Here is a 17,818-nt window from a genome sequence, read left to right on the forward strand (position 1 = left end):
GAAGCTGAGAGTTCCAAACTTTGAAGGGTGTCCTTTTTTGTTTGGTTGGGAAAGAGGATAAGAACTTTTTGAGAGTTTTCGAACTGACTTGTTCACCCTGAGGGTTCTATTAATTATTGTTCGTGTTGTAGCTGCTGCTGTCGTGCCAGAGTGAACTCTATTTCAATATTGGAAGACTTGCAAGAGAAGTTCTTGACTAGAATCATCACCTTTACTAGTGTGAACTCATTCAGTATAATCAATAAATGGTGCAGATTAGTTCATGGAAGAATATGTCAGATAGACTCATAGACCAATTTACTAATGTGAACTCATTCATTATTGTTTGGAATTTTGGATCCCACAAAGGGAACACAGAACCAAATTTGTAGATCTGGTTCATTTACATCTTTTTTGTTTGAACTCAGACACCCAAATCAGCCACCTCTGAGCCTTGCACCATTCGTCTCAACTATTTTGGAAGTGTTAAAGTAACGAGTTTACAAAACTGACTTTAGGCATCAAGCTAATCATCCATTGGTGCACTGATCTCTGAGTCTTTCTGTTTACTGCATGAGAAGAATGCTTGACATAGTGTGGATAGAAAACTAGTCCCGTAACACATGGGAATATCTGCTAATGAAAATAATACCCTAATCCAACGAAATGCACACATTTTACATTGATGATAGCAACACTTCCTCTGAGCTGCAGATACCACTAATATTACTCTAAGATGATACTTTTCCTCACATCTAACCTCAATAGGGTATATGCTATGAAACTATGAACAACTCATGGTAATGATGGTATCTTCACTTTTTAGCTCGGAATATCGAAACTCTGCACTTACGTTCCTCTATCACCTCCAGCACACATATGTCACCTTCTTCCAGATGATTGTCCTGCCTAAATGCTTTCCAACCAGCACCTGAAATTATTGCTTGCATTCTTCCATTACTTCTTTTGTACGAACAACATTGAATCGTCCAAACTTTGTCACCTTGAATATTCTGTAGCGTCACATCACAACAAGTGTCTGCTTTATAGAAATGTTCCGCGGCAAATGCTTGATTTATAAACTGCAATTTGCAAATAATAATAATAGTGATCAGTTACTTCAAACTCGTCTCTCATTATACAAACTGGGGTTAAGAAAAGTACCACACGAAAGGACAAGGTTTTGGCTGGAATTCTGATATCAAGAAATGGCTTGTCCGACCTGAAACTGCTCATTTGGGAAGCATCATATTCGTGTTCATCAGCTAAGCATCTGGGGGAAACTGAAATGGCTCTAGCTTCAGATTCAAATCCTGTTTGTCTCTTTCTTCGTCTTCTTACTCTATCTTCTGTTTAATTGCCATGATTGATTCAACACAACGTAGCCTATCATACATATACAAAGGAAAATTCCCATAGAAGTTGTAAACACCAAAATAAATTTTCACCCACATACTTCCACGTACGCGTACAGCAGCAGGGGATCTGGGAGAACTGGAAATGGCTACAGCTACAGCTTCTGTTCCTATTTCTTTTCTTTCTGGTGGACTGGCATCAGCTCCTGTTTTAATTCCATTGATTAATTCAATAGAGTTGTCCACGAAAAATTTCCAAACACAAACTAACAAAACTTTCCATATACTGATATATACATACCTCCACTGCGAATAGGGTATTTTATTTCCATATCATCCCAACTATAGATGCTTACATGAAAATGGGAATGTTCGCCTTCAAAGCTGAAGGTTGCCATGTCTCCTTGGTCCAGTAAGTAAAAGCTGGCAAACTCTTCCCATCCCTTCTCCAACCACATTCGATCACGACGAGGTGATGTTCTCAATTCTATTTTCCAGTGTTCTCCACAATTTGGAACCTTAAGCAACATATGGTCTGCCATTTGATGTCCATACTCCCTCACAGCTGCTGGCGGAAGTTCCTGTACATATTCAACAGGTAACACAGGTTAAGTTTTTGAGGAGAACTAAAGTTAAGTTGTATAGAAAAATTGTAATATTAGATCCTATACAAATAAACATGTAACTAACATCATTGTGAAGCAACCAATACCAGCAGGTACTAATACCATTCAATATCATCTAATTAATGACTAGCATTTTCAATAGCATTGCCAAATCAAGACTCCATTTAGACCACAATTGAACAGCACTGAGCTTAAACAAGAGGGCCAAAACAAGCCACAAACAGATGAGAACTTATTAGATTAACATGGTAAGAACCTAAGTACATTATCGCCTGCATCACAAATGTGTACCTAGCAACAAACCTGTAGTGAACTCAATCAAAAGACATGTACAACTTTCAAGCTTAAATTCTTCATATAAAATCTACCCAAAAACGAAAACTTAGAACATCATTTCAAGCTGAAATTTTTGAGTAGAAGCAGATGCATTCATAAAAACTCTAAAGGTTTCAACTTTCGAGCTAAAGAATATCAGAACTGCCTATAAAGTCACTAATTGCAAGTAATTAACAACCTTCTTCCCATCCTTGAGATCTTCACGGCTGAAAATCCTCAAGCAGAAGGCCGGAGAGTCTTCTTCAGAAACGCCATGTCGTTTTCCCATTCCAGCAAGGGAGCTGGAAGAAGAAGCCATCTGAACCTGAAAGGTCCAAACTTTGAAGCACCCTTTGAGCTTGTTCTTGTTCCTTGTTCTATTTGAGCTTCTTGCTCTTCAATTATGATATCAGCAAATTGGGATTCGAGAATTAGGGTTTACGTTAAAGAATTGAAAAAGACATACCCAAAGCTTTGAAGTTCCAAACGAATCGAAGAGGAGGACAACTGGAGAAGAAGCCTGAGAATTATGCACCAGCTGAAATGAGCAAGAGGAAGACGAACTTAGGCGCGTGGTTGTCACTCACTTATCAGTAGGAGAGAGAAAATAAGAAATTTGGGCTGGACGGCAAATATAAGCAAACTGGGCTTTTAGTGGGCTAGGCGGAGCCCGGGTGTGTCTAGGCGGTCTGGGCCTCAGTGGCCTACGCGAGCTGGAGGGTCCCACCTTTAAAAAGAAAAGAAAAAAAAAAAATTGAGGTTCTTGTTCGCTTCTGGTTCACTCTTCCTCGATTCGAATTGTACCGAGTTCCCAATTGTCTCTAACCCAAAACTGAGGGGAAGAAAGAGGTTTGATCAGTTGTTGAGAAAGGGTTATTGTACCAACTCAAACATTGGAGCATAGTACAGTTTTGTGGTAGGAGAAGAAAAGGAGGATAGCATGGTCTGTAAGGTGTATTGAACAACATGCTTTCTAAGGGTTTCAGTGTACAACTCAGTCATCCAATATTTTGGGGAATTTGTAATAGTTTTCTACTAGATGTTTAAGCAAATTCCAACTGAAACAAGGACAGTAGGAGAAACTTTAATCACCAAGTTGTTTTGCTGGAAATGAATTGTCACAAGTTGCATTGAGGTTTTACATGTAGAAAGATAAAGAGTTTATGGAAGTGTTTTGAGTTCAGAAATGTGCATTTCTTCGATGCCTTTAGAGTTTTAGGCATCATTAGTCTTTCATCAGTGATTTTGGTCTAACCATTCAAATTTTATCAATTCTCAGCAAGATATTGAAGCAAAATGTATGATTGGATGGAGACGAAGTCTTACAAGTTCCATTGGGATTTGACATGTTTTTAGAATCGACATGAATGAATCAAAAATCTTATTTACCACAGAATAAGAAACTTGAATAAAGCAATTTTCATTTACCCAATTAAAAGAAAAACCTGTTCTGGAAGTGCATATGATAGAATGATACAAAGATTGATGCACTGAATCCATATCTTAAAGAAGCCTATTTTACAATGTCTTTCTTTCTTCTGGAGTTTCTGGTGTTCTGAATGAGAAAACAAGTCGCCCGGTCATCCTTTGTTGCTTGCTTCCCAGAACTCATTGTTACATAAACAGCAATACTTCCTCTGAACTCATACTCCCTATGAACTCCATCTATCACTAATCTTTCTTTTAGATGATACTCAACTGTTCCTCAAATCTGACCTCAAAAGAGCATGTTGTGGAATTATGAGCATTTCCCATGCTAGGAATCTTCACTTTTGAACTCAGATTATTGAAACTCTGCAGTCTGCACCTACGTTCCTCTATCACCTCTAACCCTAAGACGTCACCCTCTTCTAGATGATTGTCCTACCTAAAGGATTTCCAGCCAGCTCCTGATATTACCGAAACTATGAAACTATGAACAACTCATGCTATCTTCACTTTTTAGCTCGGAATATCAAAACTCTGCACTTACGTTCCTCTATCACCTCCAACACACAGATATCACCTTCTTCCAGATGATTGTCCTGCCTGAATGCTCTCCAACCAGTACCTGAAATTATTGCTTCTATTCTTCCATTACTTCTTTTGTATGAAGTACACTGAATCGTCCAAGCTCTGTCACCTTGAATATTCTGTAGCATCACGTCACAACAAGTGTCTGCTTTATAGAAATGTTCCGTGGCAAATGGGTGATTTATAAACTGCAAATTTGCAAATAATAATAATAATGATTAGTTAATTACTTCACCATCTAACGCATTCCTCGTTGAAGGCATGCATAGTGCCCAAACTCGTTAATTTCTCTCATTATACAAGCTGGGGTTCAGAAAAGCTTACCACACGACAGGACAAGTGTTTGGCTGGAATTCTGATATCAAGAAATGGTTTGTCCGACCTGAAACTGCTCATTTGGGAAGTATCATATTCATGTTCATCAGCAGAGCATCTGGAGGAAACTGAAATGGCTCTAGCTTCAGCTTCAAATCCTGTTTGTCTCCTTCTTCGTCTTCTGACCTTATCTTCTGTTTAATTGCCATGATTAATTCAACACAATATAGATCATGAGAGACATCCAAAGGAAAAATCCCTTAGAAGTTGTAAACACCAAACTAACAAAAAATTTCCACCCACATACTTCCACGTACAGCAACAGAGGATCTGTGGGAAAGTGAACTGGCTATAGCTACAGCTTCAGTTCCTATTTCTTTTCTTTCTGGTGTACTGACACCAGCTCCTGTTTTAATTCCCACGATTAAGTCAACAGAGTTGGCCAAGACAAATTTCCAAACACAAACTAACAAAATTTCCATATATTGATATATACATACCTCCACTGCGAATAGGGTATTCTATTTCCATATCATCCCAACTATAGATGCTTACATGGAAATGGGAATGTTCGCCTTCAAAGCTGAAGGTTGCCATGTCGCCTTGGTCCAGTAAGTAAAAGCTGGCAAACTCTTCCCATCCCTTCTCCAACCACATTCGATCACGACGAGGTGACGTTCTCAATTCTATTTTCCAATGTTCTCCACAATTTGGAACCTTGAGAAACATATGGTCTGCCATTTGATGTCCATACTCCCTCACAGCTGCTGGCGGAAGTTCCTGTACATATTCAACAGGTAACACAGGTTAAGTTTTTGAGGAGAACTAAGGTTAAGTGTTGTATAGCAAAATTGTAACATTAGATCCTATACAAACAAACATGTCTTTAACATCATTGTGGAACAATCAAGACCAACAGGTACTAACATTCATCATCTAATGACCAGCATTTCCAATAGCATTGAACTTAAACAAGAGTGCCAAAACAAGGCAAACAGATGAGAACTTATCAGATCAAAATGCGAAACTATCCTCAAACTCATTATATGATAAGAGCCTAAGTACATTATTGCCTGCATAAAAAATGTGTACCTAGCCACAAACCTGTAGTGAACTTAATCAAAAGACATGCACAACTTCCAAGCTTAAATTCTTCATAAAAGAAGTACCCAAAAACGAAAATGCATGTATATAAACTCAAGGTTTCAGCTTTCAAGCTAAAGACTTATAAAGTCACAAGCTTTAAGAAGATTATGAGAAACAATAAGAAAAAGTGCAAGTAATTTACAACCTTCTTCCCATCTTTGAGATCTTCACGGCTGAAAATCCTCAAGCAGAAGGCTGGAGAGTCTTCTTCAGAAACGCCATGTCCTTTTTCTTTCTCAGCAAGGGAGCTGGAAGATGAAGCCATCTGAAGCTGAAAGGTTCAAACTTTCAAGGACCCCTTTGAGCTTGTTGTTCTGTATAGACATGTATCTCCATCATTTGAGCTTCTTGTTCTTCCATTATGATATCAGAAAATTGGGATTTTAGAATTAGGGTTTACGTTAAAGAATTGAGAATTACATACCCGAAGGTTTGAAGATCCAAGCGAATCGAAGAAGAGGACAAACTGGAGAAGCCTGAGATTTATGTACCAGCTGAAATGAGCAAGAGGAAGAAGAACTTAGGCGCGTGGTTATCACTTGATAAGTAGAGAAAATAAGAAATTTGGGCTGGACTAAACATAAGCAAACTGGGCTTTTAGGGGTTTGGCGGATTTGGGTGTGTCTAGGCGGTCTGGGCCTTACTGTCCTACGTGAGCTGGAGGGTCCCACCTTAAAAAAAATAAAAATAAAAATAAAAATAAAAAAAGCCTGAGGTTCTTGAAGAAAAGGAGGAGAGCATGGTTTGTAAAGCCAAATGAAGCCAAACGAAGATTGATGCACTGATGTTCATATCTTAAAGCCAAACGAAGTCTACTTTACAATGTCTTTCGTTCTTCTAATGCTTCCCAGAACTCAAATTTACACAAACAGCAATACTTCCTCTGAACTCCGGCTTGCTAGTCTTTCTTTCAGAAGATAACTCATCTGTTTCTTAAATCTGACTTCAAAAGAGCATGTTGTGGAATTATGAGCATTTCACATGCTAAAGAATCTTCACTTTTGAACTCGGATTATTGAAACTCGGCACCTACGTTCCTCTATCACCTCTAACACTAAGACGTCACCCTCTTCTAGAAGATTGTCCTGCCTAAAGGATTTCCAACCAGCTCCAGATAATACCGTTCGCATTCTTCCATCACTTATTGCGTAAGAAATGCACTGAACTGTCCAAGTAGTGTCACCTAGAGTGTTCTGTAAGGTCAGGTCGCAACAAGAGCCATCTTTACAGAAATGTTCCAAGGCAAAAGCTGAATTTATGAACTGCATATACGAGAAAATGAATTGGTTGTTAACTACTTAATTATCTAGTGCATTGTACCCATACCCGTGAATCTTTGTTGTACGGGTTTGTTCAGAAAGGCTTACCACACGGGTGGTTAAGGATGTGGCGGTGATTGGGACATTAAGACATGGCCTGTCAGATCTGAAACTGCTCACTTTGGAAATATCGTTTTGGTGTTCATCAGCAGAGGATCCAGCGGAAACTGATATGGCTCCAGCTTCAGCTTCAACTTCAGCTCTCGTTTCTTTCCTCTTGGGTCTGCTGAGATCAGCTCCTGTGTATTTCTCATGATTAATTCAACACCATTTTGTCCATGAGACAAATCCACAGGAAAAATTCCGTAAAAGTTTTGAATGACTGAACGAGAACTAACTAAAACACAACAGAAATTAGTCAAATTACCATATATGCATACCTCCTCCACGAATAGGGTAATATATTTCCATATCATCCCAACTAAAGATGCGTATTCTGAAATGAGCATCTTCGCCTTCAGCAGTGAAGGTTGCCGAGTCACCTTGGTCCAGTAAGTAAAAGCTAGCAAGCTCTTCCCATCCCTTCTCTAACCACATCCGGTCACGACGAGGTGATGTTCTCAATTCTATTTTCCAATGGGTTCCACAATTGGGAACCTTGAGGAATATATGGTCTGCTATTTGATCTCCATACTTCCTCACAGCTGCAGGCGGAATCTCCTATACACATTGAACATGTTACTCAGATTCAGAAGTAAAGGCAAATATACAAACAAACATGTACAACAACACCACTGTGCAGCAACCAAGAAGGCATATCAGATGAAACTAATACCATCTATCCAAAAATGACCAAAATGAAGATAGCATCGCCAAACTCATCAGAACTCTGCATAGTACACTTAAGACTTATCCACTAACTTAACAGTAATGAACTCAAACCCAATAATGTCGAAAAATTATTCGATTACATTGCCAAACAAGCCTCAAACTTATCAGAACACTGCATACACTAATGCAATATATGCACAGCCACAAACTGAACAGCTAACATTTTACCCTTTTTACACTAACAATGAACTAAAACAACAAATTGATCCAAAAATGCATTGCACATGTAAATAGATACTAAAATTCTCAACCTTCAAGCTACAAAAATTGTTCACAACTACAAAACTGAGCAAAACCAAACATAAAGCTCAAATTTTTGCATGTTTCACCTAACAATTTACAAGCTTCAACAACATTATATATACCTTCTTCCCATCTTTGAGATCCTCACGGCTCTGAATCCTCAAGCAAAACCCAGGAGACCTCTCAGAAACGGCAGGTCGTTTTCCGTTTTTGTTTCTCTCCCCCATCTCACAACCTCAAAAAGGTCCAAATCCAATCTTTCAAAGGCCTCCACTTTCTGGGTTTTGAGGAGAACCCCAAAATGGGCCCCACCTTCACTCAACACAAAGCATCCTGACCGTCCATTTTTATAAACAAATAATCCAAAGGTCCCAGAGCCCTCACACGCGTGAAGAGCCTCTCGCACGTGCGGAGCAGCTTGTATTCAACAAGAAAGGCAGAGACTTTAGAGAGTAGTAGTCATAAAACCAACTGTCATCGATCAATGAAAGTTGGTTTTGCTCGTCTTCTTCTTCAGGTTCTGCCCTAAATCCCTAATTCACTGCCGATCTCGTTGTTTCTGATCAAAAGGTGAGTCTGATTCATGATACCCATCTCTGTTTGTGTATAAAGATTTCATCTTTTCTGTGATTTAAGCTAAATTTGATTGATTGATCTGGAAAATTACCTCGAATTTGTGCCCTAATTGTGGAAATTGGGTATTTAGAGCTGATCATATTGTGTGAAGTTGAATTGGGTTTTGCAAGATTTGAGCTTAGGACATTTGGGTTGTAGTGCATTTTAGCTCTTGAGGCATAATTTGGGTTTAAGCATTTTCTGCATCAAATGCATGTTGTTTTTGTGTCCTAGTTCACTTTAGTTGTAGTTCAGATTCTGGGTTTTCGATGAAACTAAGACTTTCGTATTGGGTATGGAGGGGATGTTTTGTAATGTGTATTTAGACCAAGAAGTTGTTTTAATTTTTGGTTGATTTTTTTCAGGTCTGTTGAGAGCGATTTGCGAGTTGGGTTTCTGTCTTAATCAAGCATGGTAAGGTTTCATATACATTTATGGTCTGCAACTCTTCTTTTACTGTGGTGTGTATATGGGTAAATTGTGAATAAATCTTCCTGACATTGATTATGGAACGATTTCAATTTGTTGCAGAATTACATAATTGGAGCATTCAAACCATCATGCAACATTTCAATCACATTTACTGATGCAAAAACTCGCAAGCAGGTAACTACCAATAAAGAAATACTTATCCTTCCAAGGCTATTAAAGAATAACTCAGAGAAGAAGAATAATTGTTTACTTCCGACAGAATATTATTTCGTTCTTTCGGGCATAAAAGATGGGTATTTGTTTTTCTTGGTGATGATGTCACATGGTATTGCGGTGTGCTGCTTACTATAAATTTTGAAGATTCTCACTATTATAGTATACTTAACTGTAAATTTTGGATCGTTTCATTGGTTCTGGGTCTCTTGGTGGTTTACATAACAAACTAGTGCTGAGATCCAGTGCTGCAACTTTGGGTCATCAATAAAATCAAATTGTGATTAGGTTGTTCCATCATTGGCTTATATTTAGAATATAATGTTGCTTTCATATAGCCAAATCCATTACTAGATGCATTTCATCAGGGTTGTGATGTTCAGATGTTTGTTGATGCTATTAACATCCATTTTATCTATTTTTGCAGGTTCCATTAAAGAAGGAAGGTGGCCAAGCGGTATCCGTCCCACTTTTTCACAGTCAAGAAAACATTTCTGGGAAGGTATTTTTTTATTGCTTTGTTTAATTGTTCATCATTATTGTACAAGTTAGATTTCTTTTCAAATTTGTATTTATGATAGTTTCGACTACAAAGATTGGTTATTCAGTGACAATTCCTTCCCATGGTGTCATTTATAGATTTCTATAGAACCAATTCAAGGGAAAAAGGTTGAACACAATGGGGTGAAAGTTGAGCTCCTTGGTCAAATAGGTATCATCTCCTTATGAAAGCTTTTTATGTGTTTCATTTTCAACAATTTCACAAGAGGAAGTTTGATGTAAAACAATAGCATAATAGTTTCTCTTTTTTCTTTTTTGAATATGCACGTGCTACTCTACCTGCTCTCCCAAAACAAGTACTCTAAGATTTTTAATCTGTGTTGCAGAGATGTACTTTGACAGAGGCAACTTCTATGACTTTACTTCCCTTGGTAAGTGGACTTTGGCTTGACTGTATTAGATTTGGACAATTTCTTTTTTTTAATAATACAGCCCTGGTACATGGTTTAATGTTCCAGAACCCTTTTCATAATAAAGAAACAAAGTAAAGGCACTACCTTTCCCACTTCCCTTCTGAATTGCAATCATCGCCCTTGTCTCTTTTGTATCACAAACGATAAACAACTTGTCTGTTTCATTTACAAACTGTACTCTGCAGTCCTGCAACTATTTTTTTTCGGAAGTGTTAAGTTTGTTGCTCTTGTTTACAGTTCGTGAACTTGATGTTCCTGGAGAGATATATGAAAGGAAGACATATCCTTTTGAGTTTTCTACAGTTGAAATGCCTTATGAGACTTACAATGGTGTCAATGTGAGGCTTAGGTAAGTCTTAAACCTTTCTATGGATTCGTGTCTTTTTATTCTTCTGTTGTAATGATGACAATTTGACTAGATGCTGAGTTAAAACTATTTGTTAGTGTTTGTTTGCCCATGAACATATGTTACTTTGTATCGCTGATATTAATGGAACAGTAAAATGTTTTATGTACTTCGCATGATTAAAGATATTTTCATTTCACTTACCTGTCTTTTAACATTTACGCCAATGGTAAAGGCCATACTATGTGACAGTTACCAATTATTGGTTGAGCTGCTTTAGTTAGCTGTCTTTTGTGGAGGCAGTGAGCCATTGTTCTTGTAACATTTTGGAAGGATTGTATGTTATTTGTTCTATACATGAAAATAGAACATCTCTGTCCTTATAACATTAGGTTTATTTGCCAACTTTAGAATTGTTTGCATTGCAACTAGACTTAATATTGTAAATTGGTAAACTTGATATTGAACATAATAATTCATGCTCTGACATGCTGGAAGTGTGCTTGTTTTAGGTATGTTCTGAAAGTCACAGTTAGTCGTGGTTATGGTGGTAGCATAGTGGAATACCAAGATTTTGTGGTAATCACTCTCTTTCCAGGACTTCAATATTGGTTTATTTAGTTAGTATTTATGTTTACTATTATTTTCTTGAAGATCTCTTGTTCTTTTAAAACCTACTCGTTCAGAATTGTTACTCACAGTTCATATTGGTATCGTATCCTGTTTCAGGTTCGCAACTATACACCACCTCCATCTATCAACAATAGCATCAAGGTGAGTACATCATAATAATGTTTGTGTTCTCAGTATCTCGGCCTGACTACCAAGTAAACATGGTCATCATTTGTACTTACTGATAGGGACTCTGGTATACTTACCATGAACAAAATGAGTGTGTCCAATCCCCCATTAGTTTAGTTCCATTATATAGGTATCCAGAGCAAAAGTTAGCCTCCTCAATTGAATATTTCTCATAATCTTATTTCCTTTGCAGATGGAAGTGGGAATTGAGGATTGTCTGCACATTGAGTTCGAGTACAACAAGAGCAAGTAAGTTAAAACAGTTTTTCATGAATAGGGATTTCTTGTTTATTGTTATATGCACGAGATGAATGCTGGAAAGAGTTAAATTCAGTTTGCTATTGATGACTCAGTTTAGGTTCAGCCATCGCAGCTATAGCCTGAGCTCTCTTGTTAGGGTGGATTATCAGATAGATTATATGTTCAATAAGTTGCAATAAACAAGACATTTTGGCATTGACTATGGGTGTGCTGTTACACAGGTACCACCTGAAAGATGTTATTATTGGCAAGATATATTTTCTTCTTGTAAGAATCAAGATAAAGAATATGGATCTGGAGATCAGGCGTCGAGAGTCGACAGGGTCGGGTCCCAATACCCATGTTGAGACAGAGACACTTGCTAAGTTTGAATTGATGGATGGTGCTCCAGTCCGAGGTATGTTTGCAATGCTTCTGCTTATATATTTTGAATAATGCTGGTACAAGTAGGAGAACTCTTCAACGTAACAATGCCTGTGTGTTTAGATTGTTCAAAAGAATCAGAATGAAGGAATTTTCCACCAAATTTGTATTTTTTATCGGAATGATTTGGTGATAGTAGTGTTGTTGAATTCGCTAGAGAAAAAGTTGATCAACTCTATGTTGCTGACCGTTATGCCTACGGATGAATGGCTTACATGCATATGCTTGCCTTTTCAGGTGAATCTATTCCCATTAGACTGTTTCTTAGCCCTTATGAACTGACACCTACACATCGCAACATCAACAATAAATTCAGCGTGAAGTATTATTTGAATCTTGTTTTGGTTGATGAGGAGGACCGGCGATATTTCAAACAGCAAGAGATCACTATATACAGGCTTCAAGATTCTTCATGATCGCTCATCCCATATGCTATCCCCAATTGATTTGGTTAATAGGGAAAAGGCACTTTGTAAAGCTTAAAACTGTCAGGATCTTGTTTTGCTGCAATCCCTTGGTCCTTGCCGAGTTGCATTTCGATACGGTACTGCTGCATGTATATGGACGGTGGAAAGAGACAAGATCAGTGGTTGCTGCGAGAACTCAATGAACAATCTCTTGTATCTCCAACTTTTTGTGAATTACCATTACAGAGAAAACATATGTTGGTTTGGAGACGTTCTCTGTGCGATGTTTGAAGTCTGTTGTTTTTTATTGTTAATGACTTCAAGATTAGGAAGTGAGATAGCCATATTTCGATACATTTTCTATACATCATACTGAACTATTGTTGGTCTTGTCATTACAACAATAACGCATTCAAATTCCACACAGACCTACGAGATTTTGCTGTTAGTACTTGCATTGGCACTCACTCATTTAGGGACAAAACACGAGCTCATTTCCTTTGGATGCCAATGCATCTTCACTCTTCTTCGTCTTCTGATTCTACTGGCAGTCCCTCTTTGAACCAAGAGTAAAGTCCGCCTTCTAAGTGGAACACATTGGTATAACCATTGAGGACAAGCAAGTAGGCCGCTATCAGTGATCTGTGGGAGTGAAGTAGATATGTGAGTAATCAATCATGTATGCTATTCCTTGAGCAAGGTACAACAAGAACATTAAACTAATGAAATGAAGTGTCACCTTGACTGTTGACCTTCTGGTAGATTTTGGGTTGGTCGCATTGTACCCCCAGCAGCACAAGCCACTATTATCTTTGCCCCCTTATCTATCTTTGATTCCACAGCTGAACGTTACCATATATACCAATCATTAGTCAGTTTTGGTGTTCCTAAAGACAAGGCAAAGGTAATAAGACTTTCTCATACTCTGGATGAACTCAGGGTTCTCTTCTGTGCCTGCAAAAATGCCGAAAAATGCAAACGCAGCGCGCCTGGCGATATCCCAAGCTGTCCACTCCTTTATAAGCCTATAGATTTGCACATTGACAGCATTCGGCGGATGAGCCTACATGATGCACCAGAAAACGTTGATCTTCTGTTAAGTAGCCTACACCAGAATCGTCTAACACAAAATGAAATGCAATGGCTTGGTGATGATCAGCAGACAAACCTCTTTAAACTCTTTCACAGGCCGTACATCAAGAATCACGAAGTTGTTTTCTTTCTGGAGCCGTAGAGCTTCTTTTGCATCCACACTTCTTACCTATAAAATAATAAGAATCATCTTTTACTAAGAGTCACTATAGTCTTTGTTAGGACCTTATGCAGTACATGATCTCATTTAACACATGTCGAAAAGCTAGCAAAAAATCTCTACTTAGTTCAAGCTAGAATTATAAATGATGAATTCTGGCATCCATAAACTGTATTATGATCAGGCTTGTACCTTTTTCTGTAGCAGAAGCTCCCTCTTAATCTTCCATTCCTCTTCAGCTACCTCCCCAAAAGAAAAGAAGCATGAAACAAATTGAGGTTTGTCGATTTAAGAGATAAAAACTCAAACTGATATGAAAACACGTACAGTTCAATGAACACTTCAGAGTTGGTTACCTGGTGATTTGGCCTGTTTTGTTGCTGCACAACGAATTTTCAGACCCCGTCGGACGGTCTGCGATGACAATCCTTGCCTTGTGGATCTTACTGATTTCACTTTGAGCCAGCTGCAAGAACTATGATCATGTTTAGAAGCAAATCCTAATGGTGAAGTTGAGTGTAGGCTGATTGAAGTAAGAGAAGCCATTGGTTATATATGTAAGGCTCCAAAACTAAGAAATGAGCTCTCTCTCTAGCTACTAGCTACTGAAAGTTCATTAAAAATCTTGGGTTACAGACTAGGATGTTCAAGACAATGCTAGCATATCACTGTCTCTGTTAGATTGGTCTGCTTTTTATTTGATTAGGTTTGAGATCTTTTTAGATGCTTAGATTGGAAAGTCTTAACTGGCCGTGGATATTGTGGAGAATTTTATCTCTACCAAAATCTGAGTTTGTGGTGTATAATTCATGGATATTGCTCTTTGCATTTCTTTCATCCTCACCCATTTGTCATCTAGTAGGGCCATATGACCCAAAATGATATATGCTTCTTCCAACCTAGCTAGTAAAGCATATACACACTTGAGTGATTAAAAACATTTTTCAAGTTTGATTATCTTCAACGCTCTCACAGAAAGTTTCAAAAAACCTCATTCAGGCACTCTCTTTATAATCTGACCAATTAGCAAACCTAAGCTTTGTGGCTAAGAATCAATAAGAGGTAACAATGGCCATGTCTGGATCAAATTGTATTGAAGTATCCATTTCTAAATTTAGGACAGTATCAGTCATATGTTGTGGGTGAGCATTGACGAGAACATGACTCTAAACTGATGGAAGCATTTCTTAAACTAGAGTAAAAACAATCATTGGATTTATAACTTGACTTCAGTTGTCCAAACTATACTACTCAATTACCCTTTTTTTTTATATGATTTTTCAAAGAGAATATAAAACCGAGGTGGAAATTATGCGAGTAAAATATTGGCCATATGTAATTGGAAAAATGTGATTTTTGCCACTAGTGTGGTTATGAACGACTTTGCCTCATAGGTGCCGACTCTTAAATTTTCATCATAAATCGTGGGCTATATATAGCACATGTTTTTTGGGTCAAAACGCATGTTCTTATTTTTTCACAAAAAATTTCTCACATTTATGTCCTAAAATTTTAGCACTTCTTGAACTGATAGAACTAAAAAATCTAGAGCCGACTTTTTTTATATGATTTTTCGAAGTCATTATAAAGACCGAGAATGCGAGTCAAATATTGACCATATGTAAGGGAAAATATGTGATTTTTGTCAAAAACAAATGTGGTTATAAACATCCAACCTCATGGGAGTCTACTCTTAGATTTTCTCCAACTTTAATTTTTTTCGTCAAAAACTCATTTTTCATCAGAAACCGTGAGTTATAGCACACGTTTTTTGGGCCAAAACGCATGTTCTTATTTTTCACAAAAAATTTCTTATATTTAGATCCTGATATTTTAGCACTACTTACTACGAACTAGACAGAAACTAAAAAATCTCGAAGCCGATTTTTTTATATCGGATTTTTCCGAAAGTCACGGTATAAGATCGAGAATTGCGAGTACTCGTTTTTCATCAGAAACCGTGGGATAGCACACGTTTTTTTTGAGCCAAAACGCATGTTTTTAATTTTTTCATAAAAAAATTTCTCATATTTAGGTCCTGATATTTAAACACTTCTCGAACTGACTGAACTAAAAAATCTCGAGCCGATTTTTTATATGATTTTTCAAAGTCACTATAAAGACTGAGAATGCAAGTCAAATATTGACTATATATAATGGAAAAAATGTGATTTTTGTCAAAAACTGGTGTAGTTATGAATCATTTTACATCATAGGTGCCCATTCCTGAATTTCTCCAACTTTAAATTTTTTCCCCAACTTTAAATTTTGTTGTCGAAAACTCGTTTTTCATCAAAAACCATGAGCCTGCACACGGTTTTTTGGCCAAAACACATGTTCTTATTTTTTCACAAAAAAATGTTCATATTTAGATCCTGATATTTTAGCACTTCTCGAACTGACAGAACTAAAAAATCTCTAGTCGATTTTTTTATATGATTTTTCGAAGTCACTATAAAGACCGAGAATGCGAGTCAAATATTGACCATATGTAAAAGGAAAAATGTGATTTTTGTCAAAAACTGGTGTGGTTATGAATCATTTTACCTCATAGGTTCCCGCTCATGAATTTCTCCAACTTTTAATATTTTTTGTCCAAAACTCGTTTTTCATCAAAAACAGTGGGCTGCACACGATTTTTGGGCCAAAACGCATGTTCTTATTTTTTCACAAAAAAATTTCTTATATTTAGGTCTTGATATTTTAGCACTTCTCGAATTGACAGAACTAAAAAATTTCGAGTCAATTTTTTTATATGATTTTTCGAAGACACTATAAAGACCGAGAATACGAGTCAATATTGACCATATGTAAGAGAAAAAATGTGATTTTTGTCAAAAACTGGTGTGGTTAAGAATGATTTTACCTCATAGATGCCCACTCCTAAATCTCTCCAACTTTTAATTTTTTTGTCAAAAACTCGTTTTTCATCATAAACTCTGGGGCAGCACAAGTATTTTGGGGATAAAATTATGGATTCAGAAAAAAATTTATTTTCTCACCAAAATCTATCCCCCCTTGAGTCATAATTTTTGTCCTAAAACTGTGGGTTTATGGCACATGGTTTTTGGCAAAAATTTGTCATCTTTGTATCATGATTTTCAAATAATTTCAGAACTGACAGACAACAAATAATGCTTACAAGTCACTTCTTGAATTTGTTTCATCGTACTCTCGTCATAAATGAGGTGTGTGAAATCAAAATATCGTGATCTCGAAAAAATGTAAAAGCTAATCTAATGTGTTTTAACTTAAGATGACACAATTAAGCTCGAACGAGTCACCTTCCATTATCAATCCTTTGTAGCTCTCATAACTCCATAACTGCCATGATCTCAGCCACCATATTATTTGCCTCCTTTGGGCATAAAATCATTAGTTCATTACAATGACTACTCTTGCATCATCATAACTCTCAAAATTAATGAAATTGTGAACCAAAAATTTGAAGATCCAATACGATGTCGTTTCATATCCCCTTATCTTTCTGTTAAATCCACCCCCTCTCTACAGTACCCAACCGGAGCACCGACACCAGCAATTCCCCATCACCAAAGCAAGATTTCGCCACGTGTCACATCAGCGCCATTGCCGCTAAAAATAAATATTATAAAATATAGTACGCGTCCTCAAAATAAAAATAAATATTTATTTATAAAATAAATATTATAAGATATTTTGTCTCCGTTCCTCTGCATCCTCCCCCACCCCTAATCCTACACCCGCACCCATCCACCCTCAGTTTTCCAAGTCAACAACCCCAGAAGTCAAACCTACATCTCTCTAGTCCTCTACCGCACGATCCTCAAACACAAGCGTCGCACCCGATCCCACCCCCACCACCTTCATCTTCTTCCTCACTCTATTCTCACTGTGTATAAATACAAACGCAGATCCTCCATAGCTCTGAGAGAAGCCACGTACATTGCTACGATCTCACCCTCTCTCTCTC

The 17,818-nt window shown here is 37.4% G+C and overlaps 5 protein-coding genes across 5 annotated transcripts; 1 reads left to right on the forward strand and 4 right to left on the reverse strand.

The window, feature by feature from the left end:
• Positions 1 to 464: 464 nt before the first annotated feature.
• LOC101297387 lies at positions 465 to 2,798 on the reverse strand. The gene is made up of 6 exons (XM_004307891.1): positions 2,742 to 2,798; positions 2,475 to 2,600; positions 1,636 to 1,915; positions 1,436 to 1,540; positions 1,144 to 1,328; positions 465 to 1,061 (listed from the first exon to the last, which is right to left on the reverse strand). Exons 2-6 carry the CDS (start codon positions 2,592 to 2,594, stop codon positions 795 to 797), a joined length of 957 nt encoding a protein of 318 aa, XP_004307939.1. The 5' UTR covers positions 2,595 to 2,600; positions 2,742 to 2,798; the 3' UTR covers positions 465 to 794.
• Positions 2,799 to 3,684: 886 nt separating this feature from the next.
• On the reverse strand, positions 3,685 to 6,315 carry LOC101297678. The gene is made up of 6 exons (XM_004307892.1): positions 6,174 to 6,315; positions 5,895 to 6,063; positions 5,104 to 5,383; positions 4,911 to 5,009; positions 4,613 to 4,797; positions 3,685 to 4,476 (listed from the first exon to the last, which is right to left on the reverse strand). The coding sequence occupies exons 2-6, from the start codon at positions 6,012 to 6,014 to the stop codon at positions 4,210 to 4,212; spliced, it is 951 nt and encodes a 316-aa protein (XP_004307940.1). The 5' UTR covers positions 6,015 to 6,063; positions 6,174 to 6,315; the 3' UTR covers positions 3,685 to 4,209.
• Positions 6,316 to 6,518: 203 nt separating this feature from the next.
• Positions 6,519 to 8,396, reverse strand: LOC101297965. Its single transcript, XM_004307893.1, has 4 exons — positions 8,265 to 8,396; positions 7,449 to 7,728; positions 7,117 to 7,307; positions 6,519 to 7,011 (listed from the first exon to the last, which is right to left on the reverse strand). The coding sequence occupies exons 1-4, from the start codon at positions 8,367 to 8,369 to the stop codon at positions 6,745 to 6,747; spliced, it is 843 nt and encodes a 280-aa protein (XP_004307941.1). The 5' UTR covers positions 8,370 to 8,396; the 3' UTR covers positions 6,519 to 6,744.
• Positions 8,397 to 8,590: 194 nt separating this feature from the next.
• On the forward strand, positions 8,591 to 13,039 carry LOC101298262 (vacuolar protein sorting-associated protein 26B-like). The gene is made up of 12 exons (XM_004307894.1): positions 8,591 to 8,712; positions 9,123 to 9,171; positions 9,289 to 9,363; positions 9,830 to 9,904; positions 10,042 to 10,114; positions 10,290 to 10,334; positions 10,614 to 10,725; positions 11,235 to 11,301; positions 11,452 to 11,496; positions 11,717 to 11,772; positions 12,006 to 12,181; positions 12,445 to 13,039. Exons 2-12 carry the CDS (start codon positions 9,169 to 9,171, stop codon positions 12,621 to 12,623), a joined length of 906 nt encoding a protein of 301 aa, XP_004307942.1. The 5' UTR covers positions 8,591 to 8,712; positions 9,123 to 9,168; the 3' UTR covers positions 12,624 to 13,039.
• Positions 12,992 to 14,555, reverse strand: LOC101298550 (rhodanese-like domain-containing protein 14, chloroplastic-like). Its single transcript, XM_004307895.1, has 6 exons — positions 14,223 to 14,555; positions 14,059 to 14,105; positions 13,783 to 13,875; positions 13,539 to 13,677; positions 13,354 to 13,456; positions 12,992 to 13,256 (listed from the first exon to the last, which is right to left on the reverse strand). The coding sequence occupies exons 1-6, from the start codon at positions 14,410 to 14,412 to the stop codon at positions 13,133 to 13,135; spliced, it is 696 nt and encodes a 231-aa protein (XP_004307943.1). The 5' UTR covers positions 14,413 to 14,555; the 3' UTR covers positions 12,992 to 13,132.
• Between the last annotated feature and the right edge of the window lie 3,263 nt (positions 14,556 to 17,818).

The sequence above is a fragment of the Fragaria vesca genome, linkage group LG7 (assembly GCF_000184155.1).
Source record: "Fragaria vesca subsp. vesca linkage group LG7, FraVesHawaii_1.0, whole genome shotgun sequence".
NCBI lineage: Eukaryota > Viridiplantae > Streptophyta > Magnoliopsida > Rosales > Rosaceae > Fragaria > Fragaria vesca.